At 42.0% G+C, this 24,208-nt stretch overlaps 1 protein-coding gene across 3 annotated transcripts in view; it reads right to left on the reverse strand.

The window, feature by feature from the left end:
* cip2a (cellular inhibitor of PP2A) overlaps positions 1-24,208 on the reverse strand; it is a 74,764-nt gene that overhangs the window by 19,636 nt on the left and 30,920 nt on the right. For all 3 annotated transcript variants that reach the window (XM_038801858.1, XM_038801857.1, XM_038801859.1), the window contains exons 11-17: positions 19,895-20,054; positions 18,944-19,085; positions 12,539-12,638; positions 11,509-11,627; positions 8,273-8,453; positions 5,297-5,371; positions 2,004-2,114 (exon numbers count right to left, since the gene is read on the reverse strand). In XM_038801858.1, coding sequence (XP_038657786.1) covers positions 2,004-2,114; positions 5,297-5,371; positions 8,273-8,453; positions 11,509-11,627; positions 12,539-12,638; positions 18,944-19,085; positions 19,895-20,054 — 888 coding nt within the window. The remainder of the gene's footprint in view (positions 1-2,003; positions 2,115-5,296; positions 5,372-8,272; positions 8,454-11,508; positions 11,628-12,538; positions 12,639-18,943; positions 19,086-19,894; positions 20,055-24,208) is intronic.

Below are 24,208 nucleotides of genomic sequence, written 5' to 3' on the forward strand. Positions count from 1 at the left end.
GACGTGGCGGCTTGATCTTGCTGGGCGGCGGAGGGGAAAGAGTGCGTCCGTTTTGGACGCTGGCCCGACGATCGGTGGGCACGATCGCGGGCCTGTCCTCTCCCGAGCACAGTCGTGGTGCTCCCGTCCTAATCGGGCCCCTAGATGCCCCAAACGGGCATCTGGCGCCTGTTTCATGAATGCAGCGACCAGGTGTGGTTGCTGCCGTGTCCAACGGGCATGAAGGCCCGGCCGCTCGGCCTCGGAGAATCGCCGCTCGTCGTAAAAATGGCGAGCGGCAATTCGTGGCGTTGGGGGGGGGGGGGGAGAATAGCAGGATGGCGGGAAAAATGACGGGAGACCCTCCCGCTATTCTCCCACCCGGCGTGGGGGGCGGAGAATCGCGCCCCATATGTCTGCTTCTTCTCTTTGACCAGGGCCTCAATATCCCCGTAGGGAACATCCAGGGTTCCCTACGTCTACGTCTTGCCCTTCACTCAATAAGGAATGTGCTTACCCTGAACCCTGGTTAACACACTTTTGAAAGCCTCCAACTTACCACCAGTCTCTTTGTCTGGAAAAAGACCATCTTGACATTCTAGTATGCTTTTCATACAGACAAAACTTACAAACACTGATATCATCAATGATTCCAACTGAAACTGGCTCAGACCAAAATTCTACACCAATAGATCAATTAAAATGCTAGTGTTTTAATTGGTGCGGTTAATTAAGATGTTTGAAATCTGTCTCCTGATGAGAATTTCGAAATTAAAAATAAAAAGTATTTACTGTGGTTTTTCGTATTCTTCCCAGCCCATTGGGATGGATAATTCAGAAGCAGTGCAACTTTCAAAGTTATTAACAAACCCCATACAAGTTTATTTAATCACAAATACATTTAACAATTTATTACTGCCCTTCGTTTCCATAGATTAAAAGGACTGTAGTTGCAAAATAGGTTTCCATTCTCCTGACACTACACTTTTGATAACAGCTTTTTATTACTTATAATCAACATTAGCATGATAAATCCAACTGTACCTTACTGAAAATGAAAATTAAACGAAAATCGCTTATTGTCACGAGTAGGCTTCAATTAAGTTACTGTGAAAAGCCCCTAGTCGCCACATTCCGGCGCCTGTCCGGGGAGGCTGGTACGGGAATCGAACCATGCTGCTGGCCTGCTTGGTCTGCTTTAAAAGCCAGCGATTTAGCCCAGAGCTAAACCAGCCCCTATACTCTGCTATATTTTGAAGATCTTCACAACTAGAAACTTAGATCTAGGGAATCAGCCGACCCGACAATATTTAGTCAATTTTTGTACTGAAAACAATGCTTCTTCTAATTTGAATTATGTAGCTTATGTAATGCAGCAGGCCAAAAGATTGAATTAATTTGTTGAATTAAAAAACTGAATTGGAGACAGTGGGCTGGATTCTCCAATTTTGTCCGGAGAATGGGTCTAGTCTTAGGATGGAAAAGTCAGCGCCACCCCGCACCGATGTTCTGCCCGGTAGGGGGGCTAGCAGCCGCGCCATGTCAAACCCCATGCGTTCCTGACAGAAACATCCGGAGAATTGCCGGGTTCGTGGCAGCGCACGGTGACAACATAGCCTACCAGATAGTGTCCCCCTGTAACCCCCCTCGCCACACCCCATCAGTCTCTCCAGGCAGCAGAATGGCTCCCCCCCCCCCCCCCGACTGTGGTGGCGCTGGACACAGTCCGCAGTTGGCATGCAAGGTTAACAAAAACTCAGAGCACAAACAGTCTATGCTGTCAGGAAGTTGGCCCATCTGGGGTATAGCATCGGGGGAGGACCAGGTGACGCCCTGAGGCAGTCCCAAATGCATGCGGCGTACTCACCGATGACTCCGTTTTGGAGGGGGTGGAGTAGTTGGAAACAGGCACCGCCCCCGATTTCTCCGCCTGATCGCCAAATACGATTTCGGTGTCGGCAAGTGGAGAATCCCACCAATATCTTTTAAAATTATTTATCTATCTTGTGATATTTTCAAAATACCTCTGCTTCTGCGTGGGCTCTCTGGCAGCGGTATTGGGCAATCAAACGATCAGCCTGTGCTAGGGCCAGTGCCTTGGCTTCCAATAGGTCTTGTAAACGGTTTTCTTTGGACTACACAAAAGAAAGAGTTCAACATCAGTTATAGTTAAGCTACAGATTGTTAATATTGAAACACATTTCAAAAGGAGCATCTGTGGTATTGTAAAATGTGAAAATCTAATGAAGTAAGGAAGGCTAAGGCCCCACTCAATTCACATGCCTTTGCATCAGTGAGGGGAGGCATGCAAAGGAATAAATGAGGGACAGTCACCTCTACATGAACCTTGACGATCCCTTGCAATGTGACATAGAAGACATATATGGCCTTGGATGCATCCCACTGACTAATAATGCAGAAAAATGAGACTTTGCAAAAACAGAAACATGGAAAACGGGAGCAGGCCATTTGGACCTTCAAGCCGGCTCTGCCATTCAATGTGACCATGGCTGATCCTCTATCTCAGTGCCATATTTTTCTATTTCCTATCTCACAGCTGTCATGGTCGTCTCAACCAAGGAACCTTAAAAGAAAATTGAATACATTTAAAGCCTTTGCACCCACAACACAAAATGTATATGTAATAAAACAAACAGCAAGACTTGTGTGAAGAAATCCTTTGTCTGCACGAGGCTTTGGGGCTTAACATCAGATCTCCATGAGTGTCAAATTGGGGGTACTCCAAAAGATGCAGTGGGCAATTGTTCAGAAGTGCAAACTTCCCCAGGGCAATTGCCCTGCACGGAGGACCATTAAAAAACACTATTTATGGCAGCACGGTTGCACAGTGGGTTAGCCCTGATGCCTCACGGCGGTAGGTCCCAGGTTCGATCCCAGCTCTGGGTCACTGTCCCTGGAGTTTGCACATTCTCCTCGTGTTTGCATGAGTTTCGCCCCCCACAACCCAAAGATGTGTAGGCTAGATGGATTGGCCACGTTAAATTGCCCCTTAATTGGAAAAAAAATGAATCAGGTACTCTAAATTGAAAAAAAAAGAAAAACACTATTTAAATCGCAAAGCTTCAGATGGTTCTGACTGGGTTACTTCAATTGTTATCCAGAAAAGGTTAGAAGAATTACCACCTCTTAAATTATTACAAGTATTATATAGACCAACAGAATTCTCCCTCCCCCCACCCCCAATAGGACTCCTCCCGACCCCCCCTCCAATCTTCAAGGGTCTACACTCCCCACCCCACCATCAGAAACTCAAGCCCATAGAATTATTGCACGCCCCTCGGAGATTCTTCGCCCCACGTACTCCACCATCAGACACAATTCTCACTCCTTCCCCCACCATCAGGCACAACTCGCAATCCCTCCCAGCCTGACCCAACTTGACACCAGTTCCTCCCACTACACGCCACCCCAAGGACCGACACGCACCTCCAAGACCCGAGTACTCTCCCTTGGCCCAGCCGCACACCTCTCCACCCCCTAAGGCACGATCACACCTCTTCCTCCATCCCAGACCTGACACCATCCTCTTCCTTCTCGAGACCCGTCACATATGCCACTTCACCTCCAGGGCCACTGTCCTCACCAGTGACATTGTACATTTTGCTACACACTTGTGTAATATGGAGTAACCCTTCACCAAGAATGATCAGTGTTACATTAATTAGCTACATTTAAAAACATCACAAGAAAATGCACCACTGTTACAATGGCATGAGTAGAACATTGGTCAGCCTATGCAACAGTAGTAGACTCGCCAACTTTAAGGGCATTTAAGTGGTCACTGGATAGACATATGGATAAAAATGGAATAGTGTAGGTCAGATAGGCTTCAGATGGTTTCACAGGTCGGCGCAACATCGAGGGCCGAAGGGCCCGTACTGCGCTGTAATGTTCTATGATCTATAACAAGCTAATTGTTGCTGAAACTTATGCTAAAGCTAAATGCATAATGTAGTGTTCTGAGAGATGTTTTGTAAACATACCAATGGGAAGGAACAGACTGCTCACAATTAGTATCAGAATTTAGCAGTGCCACACCATTTTGCCTGCACCTTCAGGATTTCTGTTATCAGGTTACACTGGCTGCCTTATTCATGGCCAGCTTGCAGTCATTAAAATTAAGGAATTACACAGAATGGATGGAGAAACTATTTCATGTGGTCGAGGGATCCACAATATGACAGCATAACCTTAAATTTAGAGCTCAACCATTTAGGACTCAGATCTGAATGCATTGCTTCACACAAAGATTTGTAACAATATTTCCTCCCACCCCTGACTGAAATTTTAAATGAGATTGATAGGGCATTGTTGGGTACAGGTACTAAAAAGATGTGGAACAAAGGCAGGTTAATGGGAGTTGAAGTACAAATCAGCCAGATTGAATGACAGGACAGTGCGAGGGGGAGAATGGTCTATTCTAAGTCATACGTCGTTTCTCATTGTTTTCAATTATTTTCTGAAGCTGTTTTGTACTTCAGTACATGTTGCATTTGATTGTAAATGTGGTAGCACAGTGGTTAGCACTGTTGCTTCACAACGCCAGGATCCCAGGTTTGATTTGGGTCACTGTGCGGAGTCTGCACATTCTGCATGGGTTACCTCCGAGTTCTCCGGTTTCCTCCCACAAGTCCCGAAAGACGTGCCGTTAGGTAATTTGGACATTCTGAATTCTCCCTCCATGTACCCGAACAGGCGCCGGAATGTGGCGACTAGGGGCTTTTCACCGTAACTTCACTGCATTGTTAATATATGCCTATTCGGATACACAGTGGGAAAATTCAGAATATCCAATTCACCCAACAGCACGTCTTTCGGGACTTGTGGGAGGAAACTCGAGCACCTGAAGGAAACCCACGCAGACACAGGGAGAACGTGCAGACTCCACACAGACAGTGATTATCAGGCTGATTTCAAAAATGTTACATCACTGTAAACTTGAAGAGTAAAAGCAATGTAGCTCATATTATCCACTACTACTGTCTAACTGCCATACCAGACCAACTGATGAATAATTCATAATTCTGGATTTCTACTGTCATTAGACATTCAGCAAGGTACCAATACATTATCATTTTCATCGCATTCAGTTGTAAAAGAAACTATATATAAACCAATCGAGAGGAAATGTATTATGCTTCCAGTATTTCCTTATTGTTTCTCAACTTAGAAAAAACAGCTGTTAATGTAATAGTGAGATTTTGTTCCCATAACATGTGGCACATATAATTTTAGTTTTACCAATTTTCAATGCTGCTGGTTTAAAAAGATCATGTCATCAATTTCAACCACTTACGGCAAGAGATGAAAGCTTCTGCTCATATACATCCATTACATCGGACAGCCTCACATCCTTGACTTGTTCCTTCAGCTGCAAAAAAGGTATCAAATGTATTATTAAGCTGCTAAATAAAAAAACCAATACAGAATGCTCAGCAGAAAACTAAAAATTGGTGTTCATTGCTTACATAAAACTGACAACAAAATTATTTGTGGAATTCAAACATATGGCAGGTAAAAATTTAACACTTGTGCTTATGAGATCAGCTTTCAATACACACAATTTCAGGAAACTGTCATAATTAAAGAAACGATCCTACACTTTTCCCACACAATTCTGAAAGCTAATTTTCTTAATAAGACTCAGCCATCAATGTAGTTTATTTTATATTGCTGCACTTTCCTCTTGTTAGACTATTATTGATTAAACAGGGAAGTTTGATAGCAGGGTAGCTAGTAACCGACAGGTCTGGACAAATGCTCCGGAGACACTCGTTCAGACCCACAATGTGGTTGACTCTTAGCTATCTCTCAAGTGGCTAAGGAGGCCACTCAGTTATATTCAACAAGATGACTCACAACTACCACCTTATCAAGGGCGATTACAATTAGGCAATAACTGACAGCCTTGTCAGCAAAATCCACATTCCATGAATGCATAATTTAAAATCCCCATTATTATTTGCGGGTTTGTACCAAAGCTGGAACTGTCCCACAGACTAATCAATCGACATCTGGGCGCAATCATACTCTCAGATTCGTACCTTTCACCAACTCCAGCAACATTTCAGGTTCCTCCGTTGCCACCCCTAGTGGCAGATTGCTATATAGTCAGGAGGGAGAGGCTGTGGAAGACTTCAACATTAATGGCATCAGCAAAGTCTCATGGCGTCAAGTCAAATATGGGCAAGGAAATGCGGATTATCAGCTTTTACTTTCCCTCAACTAGTTGGTAGAAACACCGAGATAGTATGAACACAACTATAGTCTGGATGGGTGGCACATTGGAACTACGACTGATCCCAGCTATGATGCTGCAAGATTGGGCCTGCTGGAGGTGGTGAGAGAACCAGCATGAAGGAAAACCATACTTGAGCTTGTCCTCACCAATCTGTCACATATGTATTTGCCCATGACAGTATTGATAGGAGTAATCCCTGCAGAGTCCTTCTGGAACCAAAGTTTCATTTTCACATGGAGCATTCTGCAGCACTACTAAATAGGAAAGATTTAGAAAAAAATCTAACTCAAAACTGAGTATCCATGTGCTGTGAGCCATTAGCAGAATCAAAATTGTGTTCCATTGCAATTTGAAGCCACACGGCCAGACATATTCCTCACCCCACCATTACCATTAACCTAGGGAACTCCTGTTTAATGAAGAGTGTCAAAGAGCATGCCAGGAGCAGCACCAGACGTGCCTAAAATGAGTTGCTAAATGCGTTAAACTACAGGATTACATGCATACTGGGCAGTAGAATCAGCATGCTAAAAATTAAACCAAGCGAGCCCATAATCAACAGATTAGATTAAACCTTTGGAGGCGTGTCAGATCCAGTCATGGATGATGATGGACTGCTGAAACAACTAATGGGAGAAGGTGACTTTATGGACACCCACAATTTCAATGGTACTGGAACTCGGTGCTAAAATGCAAAAACAAAACAAGCCTGAAACATGGGCAGCACGGTAGCCTTGTGGATAGCATAATTGCTTCACAGCTCCAGGGTCCCAGGCTCGATTCCGGCTTGGGTCATTGTCTGTGTGGAGTCTGCACATCCTCCCCATGTGTGCGTGGGTTTCCTCCGGGTGCTCCGGTTTCCTCCCACAGTCCAAAGATGTGCAGGTTAGGTGGATTGGCCATGCTAAATTGTCCTTAGTGTCCAAAATTGCCCTTAGTGTTGGGTGGGGTTACTGGGTTATGGGGATAAGGTGGAGGTGTCAACCTTGGGTAGGGTGCTCTTTCCAAGAGCCGGTGCAGACGCGATGGGCCGAATCGCCTCCTTCTGCACTGTAAATTCTATGATAGACAACCATTTTCAACCAGCGGAGGTAAATGGATAATCTCTTTCTGCCTCCATTTAAGGCCCTCACTATCATTTCTTAAAATAAATTGAGAGTACCCAATTATTTTTTTCAATTAAGCGGCATTTTAGCGTGGCCAATCCACCCAGCCTGCATATCTTTAGGTTGTGGGGGTGAGACCCATGCAAACCCGAGGAGAAAGTGCAAACGCTACACAGACAGTGACTCGGAGCCAGGATCGAACCCGGGTCCTCAGCACGTGAGGCACCAGTGCTAACCAATCTGCCAACATGGTGCCTGAAGGCCCTTATTATCATAGTGTAATGAAATACACTCTACTTGCCGGGATGTGTAAAGTTCCAACAATGCTCAAAAGTTCCATCAAAGACAAAACAGCCAGCTTGGCTGGTATTCCCATCCACGAATTTGAATCTTCACTCCCTTAACCTCTGGCACAATATGGTTGTAGTATGCACCATTGCGCCTCACCAAGATTTGTTCAACAGTATCTCCCAAACCAGCAAACTCGATCAATGAGAAGGACAAAGACAACAGGGGAATGGGAACACCCACACCTCTAAGCCGAATTGAACCCACGCTGTTGGGCTTGCTCTGCATCACAAACTAGCCGTCCAGCAAACTGAGCTAAACTGGCACCAATTCCTTCATTTTTACTGCGTCAAAATCCTGAAACTCCTTCCCAAACAGCACTGTGGGAGGACCTTCACTACACGGACTGCACTCATCACCAAGGACAGGTAGAGGTGGGTAATAAATGCTGACCTAGCGAGCAATGTCCACATCCAGTGATTAAATATAAAGATGAATAAGATGCACCATTGGTCCAACAGCATTTTTAGTGCCTCTGACAAAGTATCGGTATCCATCAGATGCGAGAGCGATATTAAAAACAAACTATAATATATAAACAAATAACCCATAAAGCCCATCAATATGCAGTACAAACCTCCATTCCTAATTGCAATTTATCGATCAACTCATGAATATTGGATCTGGCAGCACTGGTTGTACTTGAACATTTTGATGCTACAAAGCTTGCTGAATGCTGGTGGACAGGAACTTTTTTCATTACATGGTCTGTGTTCTGTTGTTTATATGCATTATTGGCAGCAATGTTTTCTCCAAGTCTGAAAGGAACAAAGCAGCATAAGTGTAAAATTTCTCCTCAATCTTTCCTATAATAAGGGCAGCATATCACAGAATCATTATGGAACTGGAGGCCGCCATTTGGCCCATTGCCTCAAAACGGTGAATATTCTTTCTATTCAAGTAAACATCTAATGCCCCCTTGACTACATTGACTGATCCTGCATCCACCACACTTCCAAACAGTACATTCCAGACCCGTTGTGTGAAAAAAATTGTTCTCAAATCATATTTGCTTCTTTTAGAACCACTTCAAATCTGTGCCTCTCATTCTTGTTCCTTTTACAAGCAGGAACATTTTCTCCCTACCTACTGTCCAGCCCCTCATGATTTTGAACATCTCGATAAAATCTCCTCTTCGTTTTCTTCTCTCCAAGAACAATCCCACCCTCTGAAATCTATCTTCGTAGATCAAGTTTCTCACCCCTGGAACCATTCTTGTAAAACTCTTCTGTTCTCTCTCTAATGTATTCACATCCTACCTATAGTGTGGCACCCAGAACAGTACACAATATTGCAGCTGAGGTCTAACTAGTGTCCTCCTTTCTCTTGTACTCTGTGCCCCTATCAAAAACGCCCAGAATATGATATGCTATATTAACTGTTCTCTCCACTTGTCCTGATACCTTCAATGATCTATGCACATATACACCCTCTGCACTTGCTCCCCTTTAAGAATTTTACCCCTAATTTTATATTTTCTTCCCTACCAAATGCATTGCCTCACACTTCTCTGCATTGAACTTCATCTGCCACCTTTTTGCCCACTCCACCAACATTTATGTCCTTTTGAAGTTCTACACGATCTTCCTGAGTTTACAATTGTTATATTTATTTATTAGATACAAAAAGAAAAGATCCAGAGGTGGCACACTCTGGATTCTTTCAAAGCATGATGAGAGGTTTAAAAAGTGTTGCTCATCCAATCTAAGATGGAGAACTGCAAAGGCCGGGCAAACTCTACTGATGTCATTACACATCACGTGACTCTTTTTACCTGCGGGGATGTTTTCCCAGATCCACAACAACTAGACTTCCAAGATTGAATCATCCGCAAACTTGGAAATTGTCCCCTGCACACCAAGATCTAGATAATATATATATAGCAGGAAAAGCAAGGGTCCCAGCACGACCCCTGGGAACACCACTACAAACCTTCTCCAGCCCGAAAAATATCCACTGGCCATTACTCTTTGTCTATTATTCAGCCAATTTTTTTTATCCACGTTGCTACTGTCCCTTTCGTTCCATGATCCATAACTTTTCTCAAGTGGCACTGTATCGAATGCTTTCTGAAAGCCCACATCAACAGCATTACCTTCATCAATCCTTCCAAAGAACACCAGCAAGTTAGTTAAACATGACTTCTCCTTTAGAAATCCATGCTGGCTCTTCCAAATCAAACCACATTTCTCCATGTAACTACTAATTCTATCCCAAATAATTGTTTCTAGAAGCTTGTCCACCACTGATGTTAAATTGACTGGCTTGTTAAATTGACTGGTCTGTAATTGCTGGGGCCATCCTTGCAGCCGTTTTAAACAATGCCGTAATATTTGCAATGCTCCAGTCCTCTGGTACTGCTTTCAAGTCTAGAGAAATCTGGAAAATTACGGCCAGCGACCCTGCAATTTCCATTCTCACTTCTTTCAATATTCTTATATGCATCTCATACAGTCGCGGTCCTTTGTCAACTTTGAGTACCGAGTTGTTCAACACTTCCTTCTTATCTATTTTGAACTCTTCCAGGGGCGGAGTTTCCTCATCTGTCACCATACCCGAGCAAAATGAGAATACATGAGAGAATTGGCACTATGATATTTATTACAGAGCAGCAAAATTTGGATGAATTGCCGCACAAAAGTTTAAAAATTCAATCTACCAAGAGTTTTAAATTCAGCCAAAATATTGAAAGCAAAATATATTGGGGGAAATAGGTAATGCTGGTGACATAAGTAATCTTGTAACAGATTTTGTATTGTATTTTCAGAGGGATAATTTATCAACAGCACTTACACACCCCTAACCCCAAAATCACTCACTTCAGTTAATTAAACCACTTGGCCTTAATTCTAGAAGCTCGCCCAATACCTCAACTTAGTTCAACAGCTGGCATATCGGATGATCTGTGGGAACTATGATACATTTGTGATTCAGAAATCAGAATGGGTACGGTGGACTGCTGAAAGGGCTCACATTAAATGCCATTGGATGTTGAAACCAAATTCATACTTCACGGCTGAATTGCATTCCTTGCGTATAATTTGTGCCATAACAGACGAAACAACGTTTTATCCATATGTTGTGCGGCATAAACATAAACGTAGAACATAGTGCAGAAGGAGGCCTTTCGGCCCATCGAGTCTGCACCGACCCACTTAAAGCCCTCGCTTCCACCCTATCCCCGCAATCCAATAAAGGAACGCAGTTCTTAAAAGTTGGCTTACAATACGGTTATTATGGGTTATTTTGTTGCATTTCATTGTTTGTCGTTATGTTTTATATTTTCTGTAAAAAATTCCAATAAAAATTATATTTAAAAAAAAAAGTTGGCTTACACATTTGAAAGTAACAAGACATCAACACCCACAGCTCGTCAAAATATAAACCTGATAATTATAAAGAATGTTGGAAATGTTCATTCAGGAGGTCAAGCAGCTTCCGTGGAGTGCTGACATTTCCATATGACCGTGTCAAATCAATAACCTTCCACCTACCTCACCTCTCTCTCCACAGATGTCACCTGATCTGATTATTTTCAGCATTCTATTTTTATTTCAGAGTTCCAGCTACAGAAGTATTTTGCTTTTGTTGTAGCCTAATCATTATTGTTGGTAATGGCAAATAAAGGTTTACCTTGCTTGTGTGCCATCCCTCTGTCCACCATTTTAGCCGAGGTGTTATCCTATATAATGTAATTAATGTCTACAGCATGTATATTTATTGATTTACATTGGTTATCAGATTGATGGCGCACAGTCACATTCATTCTGAGCAAGCAAACGAAAAAATAAACTAAATACTTTGAACACTTACAATATTGCAGGAAAGTCAGGCAAAGGTGCTGCCTCAAACAGAATTTTTAATGCAAACTGTACATGCTCTCTGTGCTCGGATGTCAAAGCAAACGACAAAGGTGAAGTGAGTCGTTGGTCCTGGAGAAACATTAAAACACTGTAAAGAGCAATAATAGTCCTATTTTGTAACATTATTTAGGTTGATAATTTTTACCTTTCTCCTTGCCTTCCCGAAGGGACATAAAGAACGAGGTGGCAGAGATGAAGATGATGAAAATTAAAGATAATGGATAATTTACACACAATTTCCTTACAACAATGATCAACATGTGCCATAATTATCACAGCAGGTGGTTGATCAGGAGGGCTATAAGAGTTTCAAAACGAAAATAAAAAATAGAAATATCAGGATTCATGGACATTCATGAAAAGGGGAATATTTGTAACGACTGTTCAGTTGATTGCTGGGAAGTATGTTTCCCGGGGTGTTTATACGTTGCAACCGGATTTGATACATGTTTTTAATAAATACACTTTTTTTAAAAAAAGTCCACCTACTCAGCAGTGGCTGGTCCTGCAGCTATCTGGTTTCTGATGTTTGGTATGCCCTGCCTAAACTTTGCTCAGAAGAACAGTTTCTGATGGCATCAGAGTTGATAACTATAGTACAGAATTAACGTGATTGGCAACAGAATCGGACGTGTCATGAAGAATTTATTTTAACATATCAAATATTGTGCTCTGGAATTAACTAGGTGATCCATGTTGAAGATGCCACCCTACATTAGACTCCCTATGATCTCAAATTGTCAAGTAAAAGCCCACAGAAACATTATAGGCACCTATAAGTTTAATGAATGGCAAGCACCATTCATTCAGCACTGACAATATCCAAGTCAACATCTTACTCCGTGCTATCTAATTGTGGAATTTTTATACACAACTTAAGATGAACACTTTACAAGCAATACCTTATTTTTCATTCGAATAAAGCAGAAATAAAAAGATATTCCAGAAAAGTTGGCTTTTAAAACCATTTCAAGTTTTACCTGCAAAATTTTATAAAAACTTGCTTCCATGTTCGGCACCAACTGTTTCACTCTGTTCATAAGACTCAGTGTCTTCAGGGCAACATCTGCACCTATTTTACTGTCAACGTAGAGCAAGAGGAGAAAAAATGTCAGAAATATGTCAATTACAAACTCATTCTAGACTTCAAGTGATTATAATTCAGCTAGAAAATAATTTCAATATATACTTCCAGATAAGCATAGTTAAATTAGTATACCATGAAAGAGTTTGGAAAGAATTTTCAAATTTGAGCCTCATCGATGTATTTCCACTGCCTAATAATAGAAAATAAACACTTTGGCAATTTACATCTTTATTTTCTATCAGCTTAAAAATATGCTTCTCGAGTAATAAAAGACTTAGTGCAGAAGTATCAATGGATGCTGATTAGATGGCAAGATTAATTTTTTAACAGTATTTGACCACTTTTTACTAGTATGTATGACTATCCAATTAATCCCACTCTCCTGCTCTTCCCCCGGGGCCCTATTCAGTGTTTCTATTGAAGTATTTATAAACATAACTATGACGTCCGATTCTATCAGCTTTTCAAACTGTTCCATTCCAGAACACAACACACCTATAAATAAAAAGGTTTCCTCGTGTTGCCTGATTCTTTTGCCAATCAATTTAAATCTGTGTCCTGTGGTTATCAACCCTTCAGCCACTGGTAGTTGAAGGACTAGCTATCGCTGATCAGATGGATTCTAGGGATTTGTTGGGGAGAGGGGATTTATAAAAAAAAACCAGGACACATGAAGGAGTGTTAATGGGAAACATAGGTGTTGTGTATCAGAGAATGTATACTTGCTGGTTTAGCATCATGTGGTGTGCAGTGACTTCAGCAGAGTGTGTGCACGGGTTTTGGGCAGATCACTATCCTTGATTGTATGGGCAACACCTCTCATGTTTTATAAGAATTCACAATGTGGGCACCGCCACACCTTTTCTCTTTGCGGCAACAAAGAAATATAACAGAAGAGAAAACTGGCGACAAGAAATAGCTGTAAAAGAATTCAGACACGCACTCATGCACACACACATGACAGTCAGGAAGATTTGCTTGTGTTAGTGTAAGTGGGGTCTGGGCTGCAGGGACCGCAAAGTTAAACGGGCTGTGGGGAACGGGAAATTTGAAGACTGCTGATTTTGCACGGATCATTACCCAGGAGAAAAAGTATAACTAGTCAGGCAAAACGGAAAATAATTCATAGTTGCTTGTAAAGGAGATTGTTTGAGCCATACTTACCATTAAACATTGGAAGGGAGGAAGTGTAAACTCTAGGAGACGGTATGGTTGGAAAAATAAGTACTATGAATGCATTTGGTGAGGATGATTTGACATGGAATTCATGAGGACAGATTCCAATTATTTCTCATTGTAAATTAGACATTGGGGGATGTAAAGGTCAGAACTTTTCTCAGCTTAGTAGGACGCAAAACATTTATGCTGCTACAGAATTTAGTTCACCCAGCAAAACCAGGAGATAAGTCCCACATTGAATAAATGAAATCTCTGAGGGACATTCTCTCCAAGACCATTACTGATTGCAGAAGGGTTTTGGTTCTACCCCTGTAGTCAGGAAGAAGGTAAAAGCATTTTACAGTTCGTAGTGACTCTAAGGACGTTGGCAAAATATTGTAAATTTTGTGCAACATTTGACAATAGTTTTCGTGTCAGTCTGATTAGTTGCCTCCACAGTAAAGCTATTCAGAAGAAGCTGCTTACTGTAAATGATTTAACTCTAAGAGCTGCTGTTGAAGTTGCCACATCTAAGGAAGCTTCACAGATTATGGATACCTCAAGGAACAAGCTCCAAAGGTGCAACCATGCCACCATTGTACACAGGTTGGACCCTTGTGGAGAATGCTGGAGTAAAACAAATACATGCAAAACCTGTGGAAGAAGACCCACGTGGCCGTGGCATGTTGGGCTCAGAAAACCTCTACACCAAAAAGATGCAAGAAAAAAACCCACAGCGGAACAATCTAATCGTGTTTACCAATTAATGGATGAAGCTCAAGATTACTCAACAGACAGCGCAACTGCGCTACTGCAGGAGCTAAAGCTATTTGTCTTGTCAATGCAGGACAATCAATGACGTTTTTGGACACATGCAAAACGTGAAGGTCACAAAATTAAAATGGAGGTGGATACAGGCACAACAATGTAATTGATACCCGAGACAATTTATCGTCAAAAGCTGAAAACTGCTAAATGTGATCCTCAGAACATACCAAAGAGGTTGTACCATTAAAAGGGTACATTATGGTGAAAGTAGGAGAAAATGGACAGATGGCAAAATTGTCTCGTTGTCCATGGAAACCTTCATGCTCTATTTGGCAGAGCTTAGTTGGCTAAAGTTAGGCTTAACTGGGAAACAGTCAATCAATGGGTGAATTCAAAGAGCAACTTGTAACAACCACTGACGAAGTACAAGAAGGTGTTCGAAGATTTGCTAAGCTCTATGACTGGAGTTAAGATACACCTAAAAATCAAGCCAGACAGCACACCCAAATGTCTCAAAATTAGGACCATAAGCTATCATGCCGAAAGTTGAAGAACTAGAAAGACTAGTACAAACAGGAGCCATTGAAGCTGCTGCTACGTGATTAGGCAACACCAATAATTCCTGTATTAAAAGGGATGCTCAGTGAGAATTTGTGGAGATTTAAAAACTATTAACCTAGTTTTGTGCGTAGTTCTTATTCCACTGCTGCGGATTGAAGATTGTTTACTGGACTTTCTGGAGGGCAGAAATTCAATAAAAAATTAATTACAGGTATATCTGCAGATGCATGTGGCTGCCGAATCACAGCCACTATATCACAATCATGATGCATTAAGGTCTGTTTCATTACAGAAGACATCCTTTTGGAATAACAGCCGGGCCTGCTCTTTTTCAGCGATCTGTGGATCAAATTCGAACTGCGTTGCATAGAGTGTAATGTTACTTAGATGGCATATTCATCACCGGTTCAAGTGAACGGAAACACTTAGAGAATTTGGAAGCTATCCTGAAGCATTTGCAGAGCTACAGCCTGAGAGTTAAAAAGGAAAAGGATCACTTTTTCCAAGTCACTCATAAATTACCCGTACCAGCCTCCCCGGACAGGCGCCGGAATGTGGCGACTAGGGGCTTTTCACAGTAACTTCATTGAAGCCTACTCGTGACAATAAGCGATTTTCATTTCATTTTCAATTACCTGGGTCTTATTATTGACAAAGATGGCTTACACAAGGAGCCAAAGAAATTGTCAGCACTCTTAGAAGTACCACATCCTCAAAATGTGACACTATTAATGTTGTTTTTAGGATAGATCAATCATTATGGTAAATTTGTGCTGAATTTAGAAACACAATTGACACACTTTGCTCGGTGTTAAACAGGCATGGCACTGGTCAGAAAAACGTAAGAATGCATATAATGAAGTGAAAGAAGCTTAACAGAACTCAGAACTGTTGTTTCATTATAATCCCAAGATAAAGTTGCAATTTGCTTGCGATTCCTGACCCTATAGGGTTGCTGCAGTCGTCTCACACATCATGCTTTCAGGAGAGGAAAGACCAATAGCACTTGCTGCATGAAATCAAATGAAAATCGCTTATTGTCACAAGTAGGCTTCAAATGAAGTTATTGGGAAAAGACCCTAGTCGCCACATTCCAGCGCCTGTTCGGGGAGGCTGGTAATTCATAGTATTTACAGTGCAGAAGGAGGCCATTTGGCCCATCGAGTCTGCACCGGCTCCTGGAAAGAGCACCCTACCCAAGATCAACACCTCCACCCTATCCCCATAACCCAGTAACCCCACCCAACACTAAGGGCAATTTTGGACACTAAGGGCAATTTATCATGGCCAATCCACCTAACCTGCACATCTTTGGACTATGGGAGGAAACCGGAGCACCCGGAGGAAACCCACGCACACACGGGGAGGATGTGCAGACTCCGCACAGACAATGACCCAGCGGGGAATCGAACCTGGAACCCTGGTGCTGTGAAGCGATTGTGCTATCCACAATGCTACCGTGCTGCCAGCCTGCCTTGGTCTGCTTTCAAAGACAGCGATTTAGCCAGGGGCTGGTTTAGCACAGGGCTAAATCATGCACTCTTACTATAGCGGAAACAAATTACACTCAGCTTGAAAAAGATTTGAGCATAATTTTTGGTCTAAGAAGGTTCCACAATTACCTTTATGGCCAACATTTATCTTTTTGACAGATCAGTCACTACAATCTGTGGGGCGGCAGCACAGTGGGTAGCACTGCTGCCTCACTGCACCAGGGACCCGGGTTCGATTTTGACCTCGGGAGACTGATTGTGTGGAGAGACATTCTCTCCGTGTCTGCATGGGTTTCCTGCTGGTGCTCCGGTTTCCTCCCACAGCCCAAACATGTGCAGGTTAGGTGGATTTGCCATGCTAAATTGCCTCCAAGTGTCCAAAGGTTAGGTGGGGTTACAGGGATAGGGCGGGGATTGGATCTGTATAGGGTGGTCTTTCAAATTGTTGGTGCAGACTCGATGGGCTGAATGGCCTCCTTCTTCACTGTCGGGATTCTATGATTCTATGTCTAAAGGTATAGCTTCTTTGGCAGTTAGTAGATTGCAAAGATGGTCATTGATATTGTCAGCACACGCATACAATATCCAATATAGCAAGTCAGGGCAACATGCAAATGTTGTTGCTTTGTCACGATTGCCATTACAAGTCTAGCATAACCCTGAAGAATATTTTGTCATTATTTTGTATTTCTCCCTCGTGGACGTGCACCTGTGACCTCATCTCAAGTTCAAAGATATACAAGAGCCGATCCAGTGATGGAGATGTTGATGGACTTGGTCCAAAAGGAATGCTGTCAGACATTCATAGGAAAAATCCAGACCTCAAGCCCTAAATCATATGCAGTCTTGAGTTGACAGTGCAGAATGGAGTTCTATTATGGGGAATCAGTATGATTATTAATTCGTGCTTGTGTAGTAGAGTCCTTCACCAATTGCATGAGGGACATCTTGGTGTGGTAAGGATGAAAGATTTGGCACAGTTATTCTAGGTGGCATGCTCAAATTGAAGAGAAAGTAGTATTAATGCCAATCCTGTGCAAAACTAAATAAAACAAATGAACTCTCCATCATTACAACCATTACATCATGGCAGAGAATACACACTGATTATTCTGTTCCACTGGAGGCTCACATGTTCTTAGTTTTGTTTTATAAATTTAGAGTATCTAATATTTAGAGTACCTAATTCATTTTTCCAATTAAGGGGCAATTTAGCGTGGCCAATCCACCTACACAGCACATCTTTGGGTTGTGGGACGAAACCCACGCAAACACGGGGAGAATGTGCAAACTCCATGGACAGTGACCCAGAGCCGGGATTGAACCTGGGACCTCGGCTCCGTGAGCCAGCAATGCTAACCACTGCGCCACCATGCTGTCCTACATGTTCTTAGTTAATCTGGACGAGCATTCAAATCAAACCAAACAGTGTTTGTAATTTCCTCTTTAACCACAGCATTGACCCTAAACTTTGCGTACAGTGTTCTGGTAAGATATTAGAAATTTGTTTACTCTTCTTGCCAATGTCCCCATGTCCTTCGATACTTTTATACAATGCTTTAATAATTGCACAAAACATTCAGAAAATCCATTGCTGGACGAGGTGAAGCTTGACAAGCTTCAGAAACTTGACAAAATATACACAAGATTTGGAATACCAGAGCAGATTGTCAATGACAATGGTACGCAGTTTACTTTAAAGGAGTTTGAGGACTACTTGAAGGGAGCAGTGTACACCATATACACCAAGTCAGCTTATCATCCAGCAACGAATAAACCTCTCATCGTGTTTTACAAGGATCAAGAGCGTGGACACCTCCATATCGTTTCTCCTTGTGGCAACAAAGAAATACAACAATAGAGCTGAAAAACCATGTGGAAAATAGGGTATAATAAAGCCATCAAGATTTTAAAGTTACTGCATTTAACTATTATACTCTCTTCCATTTGACAAACATACCGTCAATTGCATTTACACGTTTTCAAATTGATAAAGGAAGCATGAACAAGTCAGTAGGAAACAAATATCTTTTCTTTTTGTGCCACTATCAAGTATCTCTATATTTAATAGGCCTCACCTCCAATTACTTGCAAATTTGCTCACTTAGTGCCAGTTCATAAAGCTCTGATCAACTTGTATGGATCCACAGCCACTGTGCATTAGATTCAACACAAAACTAGTTTTCTTTAAGCAGTCAACAAATCTCTCAGCAATACACATTGTAGAACTTTTATCAAGTATTAAATAATGTTCTATTTCATACCTTACCATATTGCTTGCTTTTTTAAAAACTTTGCAAGATAACCCCATAGCTTACCATAGCTCCACATCTGTGATATTGCTTCTGTAGCCAATTTCCATCCTATTGTATGTGAATTGATGTTCCAGAATTGAAACGCAATTTCTGGCTGTGAGAACCTTAGCAACCTGCAACTTAATTGTATCATCTCCACAAAGCAGTAAAATATAGTTAAGGAAAAGGACAAGTGTTCTGTTATTTCCTCCTCCTTCAAATGCAATTCAGCGTTATGCATTCCAATTTAATATTCTGAGGTTGTTCTCTCATCAAGTAAAAATACATTATAATGACCTGCCTAAAAAATTGATCATTAGCACTTATCAAATTATACACACGTTTTAGCATCAGGAAATTATGCTGTCACTCAATGGATTGTTCTCCGTAAAAATGTTTCACCGGTGCTTAGTAAAGCACTGATGGAAAGCTTGTGACATCGATAAATCATTATTAAGCTCAACTATTATTACAAGACTAGGAATTCACAATGGCACAACTGCCAACTTTATAAAGGCAGTCAAAAAGGGAACATACTCGTGATATGACACCAAATTGGTGGAATCTAAAATGTCTGCAAATCAGGTTGTTACAATGACTAATTTGTTGTTTCCTAGTTGAAGGATTAAAAACACTTTGTATTTATATATGCACGCACATATGAGCACTAAGATTCAAATAAATTGTCAATGATCAAAGATTTTCACCGCAGTTGCAAGGTGGAAGTGTATTTACTTGTGTGGGACTGAAGAACATTATTCATCAGGAACTGAAAAAAATCTCAATGTTGAACGTTTCCAGTGAAAATTATTCATAAATCTTCATACATTTCACTGTATTTTTGCCCAGAATATAAATTTAATTAACAAGGACCAAGTTCAATTACCAAAAATGAATATAACCAATGGACAGAAATAGTTTGGAATTTTGAATTCCTCCTCTTCCTTTCTAAGTATCTCATTGAAAAAAGGATATCTAATAGGACATCGAGAGCCTTTGCAATTCGATCAGATTTATTTTTCATCAGCGTGTCCCCTTGGGTATGATCTGGAGTTTGTAACTGCTCCAAAATAACTGGTAAAAGCAGCTCCATAAATGGCTCAACAGTCGTCCAAAGGCTACAATCCATTATTTCCTGGATAGTGTTACAGAAAATAAAGTTTAATCACAAAATAAAATAAGCCTTGCATATATTATTTCGTTAAATTGTTCACTGTTCCAAGATTATTTTGGAATGCAAAGAAAACTCCTGGCTTATTTTCTCCACTTCCAACTGCCTCCTTAAATATTTCCCTCCACTACTCCCTTCACAGTTGCCACCAAGAAGTGGAAGCAGTCATGGACATCTTGCTCACTAAGAGCATCTGTTGCAACTTCCCTTCCTAATCAAATAAATCTTGACCAAAAGGTTAAAGATTGAAAAGCACAAAGAAGTAGGGAAAGGACAACAGGATGAAATTGTAGCAAATAAATTAGAATTGATTTGAAGCTAGAGGAGCTACAGGGCAAGAGTGGTGCAAAAACTATAGAGTGGTGAAACTAGTTAACTGGGGTTCATTTGACACTATTTAACTAAAGAGGATTCGAGATACAGTTGTCAAAGCAAAGCTGGATATTTATTCATTCGTTTGTCAGGAAAACAGAGGTTGTTTTAAAGCAATGTATATTTGTATCATTAAATATTATAATAATGTAGTTTTAAGTAGGTTTAATTTAGTGTTGCTGTGTAAGGAATGGTAAACCTATAGATAGACTCATGTTAGACAAAAGGGGCGGGATTCTCCGACTCCCCACCGGGTCAGAGAATCGCCCGGGGCCGGTGTCAATTCCGCAACCGCCATGTCCCGAATTCTCCGCCACCGGAGATTCAGCAGGGGCGGGAACCGCCCCCCCTCCCGCAGCGATTCTATGGCCCGAAGTCCCGCCGCTGTCAAGCCTCTCCCGCCGTCGTGGATTAAACCACCTACCTTACCAGCGGGTGCAGGCGGCGCGGGCAGGGGCCAGGGCCTTGGGGGGCGCGGGGCGATCTGACCCCGGGGGGTGCCCCACGGTAGCCTGGCCCGCGATCGGGGTCCACCGATCAGCGGGCGGGCCTGTGCCGTGGTGGCACTCTTTTTCTTCCACCTTCGCCATGGTCTTCACCATGGTGGAGACGGAAGAGACCGCCTCCCCTTAAGCCGGCCGGCGAACTCCTTACGGCCCCGGTTGGCGTGGCGCCAAAGGCCTTCCACGCCAGCCAGCTTCCATATCTTTGGGGCGGCCCGACGCCAGAATGGTTCACGCCACTCCAACACGCCGGGACCCCCCGCCCGGTAGGGTGGTTTTAGTTCAAACTGCACTTCCATTGTGCTTAGAAGGGCATGAAAAATAAACAAGCTCGGAGAAGTAAAAAGTAATTGCTTAGTAACCAGGGGCACCTTAAGGGTAGGAATGCATTTAGAGTATGGTTTTAACTGCAGTTTTGGCAGTTGGGGACAGGAAGAGAATGTGCGAGTAACTCTCAACTCTGTTAAAAGCAGAGAAGCCATACAATGGAGTACGGTACACGAAAGAAAGCTCCAGGGGAACTAAAAGACAGTTAATACTAGAAACCAGGAAATGGAAAAGTAGCTCCAGGAATATTGATGTGAAAAGGAACAAAGAGGAATTGCCTTTGGAATAAGATACTGTTTATGGAAGTTAAAGTCAGACCTAGGGAGAGAAGAGCTGATGAGGTTGGCTACAAACAAGCCACATATCTGAAGCAGTCATAAAGGTTTGGTGTCCTTATTTCCAGTTTTTTTTAAGCAATACTATTCTGCTGGAGACGGAGTACCTGAGTTTGTGTAGAATTTTGGATGCATGTTGCAATTCAAGATAAAGGCAGCCAGAAAGGAAGTGAAAAACCTGGTGCTGGATTAGCTCACTGGGCTAAATCGCTGGCTTTTAAAGCAGACCAAGCAGGCCAGCAGCACGGTTCGATTCCCGTACCAGCCTCCCCGGACAGGCGCCAGAATGTGGCGACTAGGGGCTTTTCACAGTAACCTCATTGAAGCCTACTCGTGACAATAAGCAATTTTCATTTCATTTCATTAAAAGTGGTGCGGAGGGGGCAATACGGTGGTGCAGTGGTTAGAACTGCTGCCTCACACCACTGAGGGCCCGGGTTCGATCCTGGCCCCATGTCACTGCCCATGTGGAGTTTGCACATTCTCTTTGTGTCTGCATAGGTCTCACCCTCACAATCCAAAGATGTACAGGATTGGCCACGCTAAATTGCCGCTTAATTGGAATTTGTTTTTAATTAAATTGTTTTTTAAAAGTGGAGCAGAAGCTTTGTTTGAAAGGGTAGTTGGAAAACTTGGAGTGGATTCTTAATGCCAAAAGCTGATGAAAAGTATTGTTTTAAAGAAGATTTTGAAACGTGTTTTTTGGGGACTGGGGTCTGGGAACCCTCATGTTGCAACCATCTGGGGGGATTGATTGAGAGAGAAATAAACGGATCATCTATTGAGTGTTATTGCCATTTGGTTCTGAGTAGGGTGCAATTTTCAAAATCTGCATTCATCTGTGAAGACAAGGGGGAGTAAAGGAATATTGTATCATAATCAAATTTTTCATTGTTTAATAAATACTTTTCTCTTTACTGAAACTAATTTTCAGTCTGTCCTTTCATGTTTTCTAAATAAAAAGTAAAAGTTACAATCTTTTCAGCAAGGTTCCATTCTAGAATGTTCCCGTCCAGTAGTAACACGCACTGGGATCATAACATTTTCCTCTCCCCTCACATGACTTTCAAGCACGAGGAAAGAATTTTCCTAGTCTAGTTTGATGTAACTATGTAAATATAAATGTGGTCAAGTCCTGAAGTAGGGCATTATAAGATGTTACTGCTAAACTTTATTCTGCAGAGCTGTAACTTCTAGGCGCAGCACCATGGACCAGGGTTCAATTCCGGCCTCTGTCCGTATGGAGTTTGCACTTTCTCCCCGTATCTGCGTGGGTTTCCTCCGGGTGCTTCGGCTTTCTTCCACAGTCCAAAGATGTGCAGGTTAGATGGACTGATCATGTTAAATTGCCCCTTAAAATCCAAAAGGTGAGGTGGGGTTACTAGGTTATGGGAATAGGGTGGGGGTGTGGGCCGAGGGAGAGTGCGCTTTGCAAGGGTCGATGAGTTGAATGGCCTCCTTCTGCACTGTAGGGATTCAGTGATTCTATGAATACTCAGTTCCTTCATCCAAGTTAAATAGATTGCAAATAGATTTTGAGGTCCAAAATGGATTCTTGTGGCAACCCACAAGTTAGTTAATCTGAAAATGATCCATTTAGCCAGAATTTTCTGTTAGATCACCATTTTCCTCACCATACTAACATATTACCCACTATAGAAACCTCCCATCTTGTGCAGTTACATGCCACCTATTTGAATGATTTTTGGAAATCTAAGTGGTTGGTCCTCCTTTATCCGATCTGCTTCTAATACCCTCAAAGAACACTAATAACAAACATTAATTCTCTTTCATGCAAGTATGCTGACTGCTTTATGACCTTGTAAAAGTCCTGTTAACATTTCCTGAATAGACTCTAGCATTTTACCAATGACAGTTGTTAGGCTAACTGGCCTATAATTTCCTGCTCTCTGTCTTGTTTCCTCCTTTCTTGAATAGAGGTTACATTTGAGGTTTTTAAATCTGCTGAGACTTTTACAAAATCTAGGGATTTTTAGAAGATCATGAGTGCTTCTGCAGTAACATCTTCAAAATTCGTAGGATGGGTCAACAGAAGAATAGGGCTGCATTTTCAGTACTTTCTCTTAAGCGATACTGTTTTAAGTTCCTCCCTCTCTTTTGACCCTGATCCTCAACTATTTCTACCATGAAAGCAGGTACAAAATATTTGTTCAAAGACTCTGCCATTTCCTTGTTTCTCATTACTAATTCTCCAGTCCCATCCCCAAATTGATACCATTTACTTTAGCTAGTCTCTTCCTTTCATTATACTTTCAGAAGCACTTACTGAATTATTCCTTGCTAGTTTATGCTCAACCTATTTTCACCTTATTTCTTTGGTCATTCTTTGCTGGTTTCTAAAATTTTCCAAATCTTCCAGTCAGCGTCATATTTGCAAAAATATCCTCACGGCGCCGAGGTCCCAGGTCCCAGGCTCTGGGTCACTGTCCGTGTGGAGTTTGTACATTCTCCCTGTGTTTGCGTGGGTTTCGCCCCCACAACCCAAAGATGTGCAGGGTAGGTGGATTGGCCTCGCTAAATTGCCCCTTGATTAGAAAAAATTAATTGGATACTCTAAATT

The sequence above is a fragment of the Scyliorhinus canicula genome, chromosome 7, assembly GCF_902713615.1.
Source record: "Scyliorhinus canicula chromosome 7, sScyCan1.1, whole genome shotgun sequence".
NCBI lineage: Eukaryota > Metazoa > Chordata > Chondrichthyes > Carcharhiniformes > Scyliorhinidae > Scyliorhinus > Scyliorhinus canicula.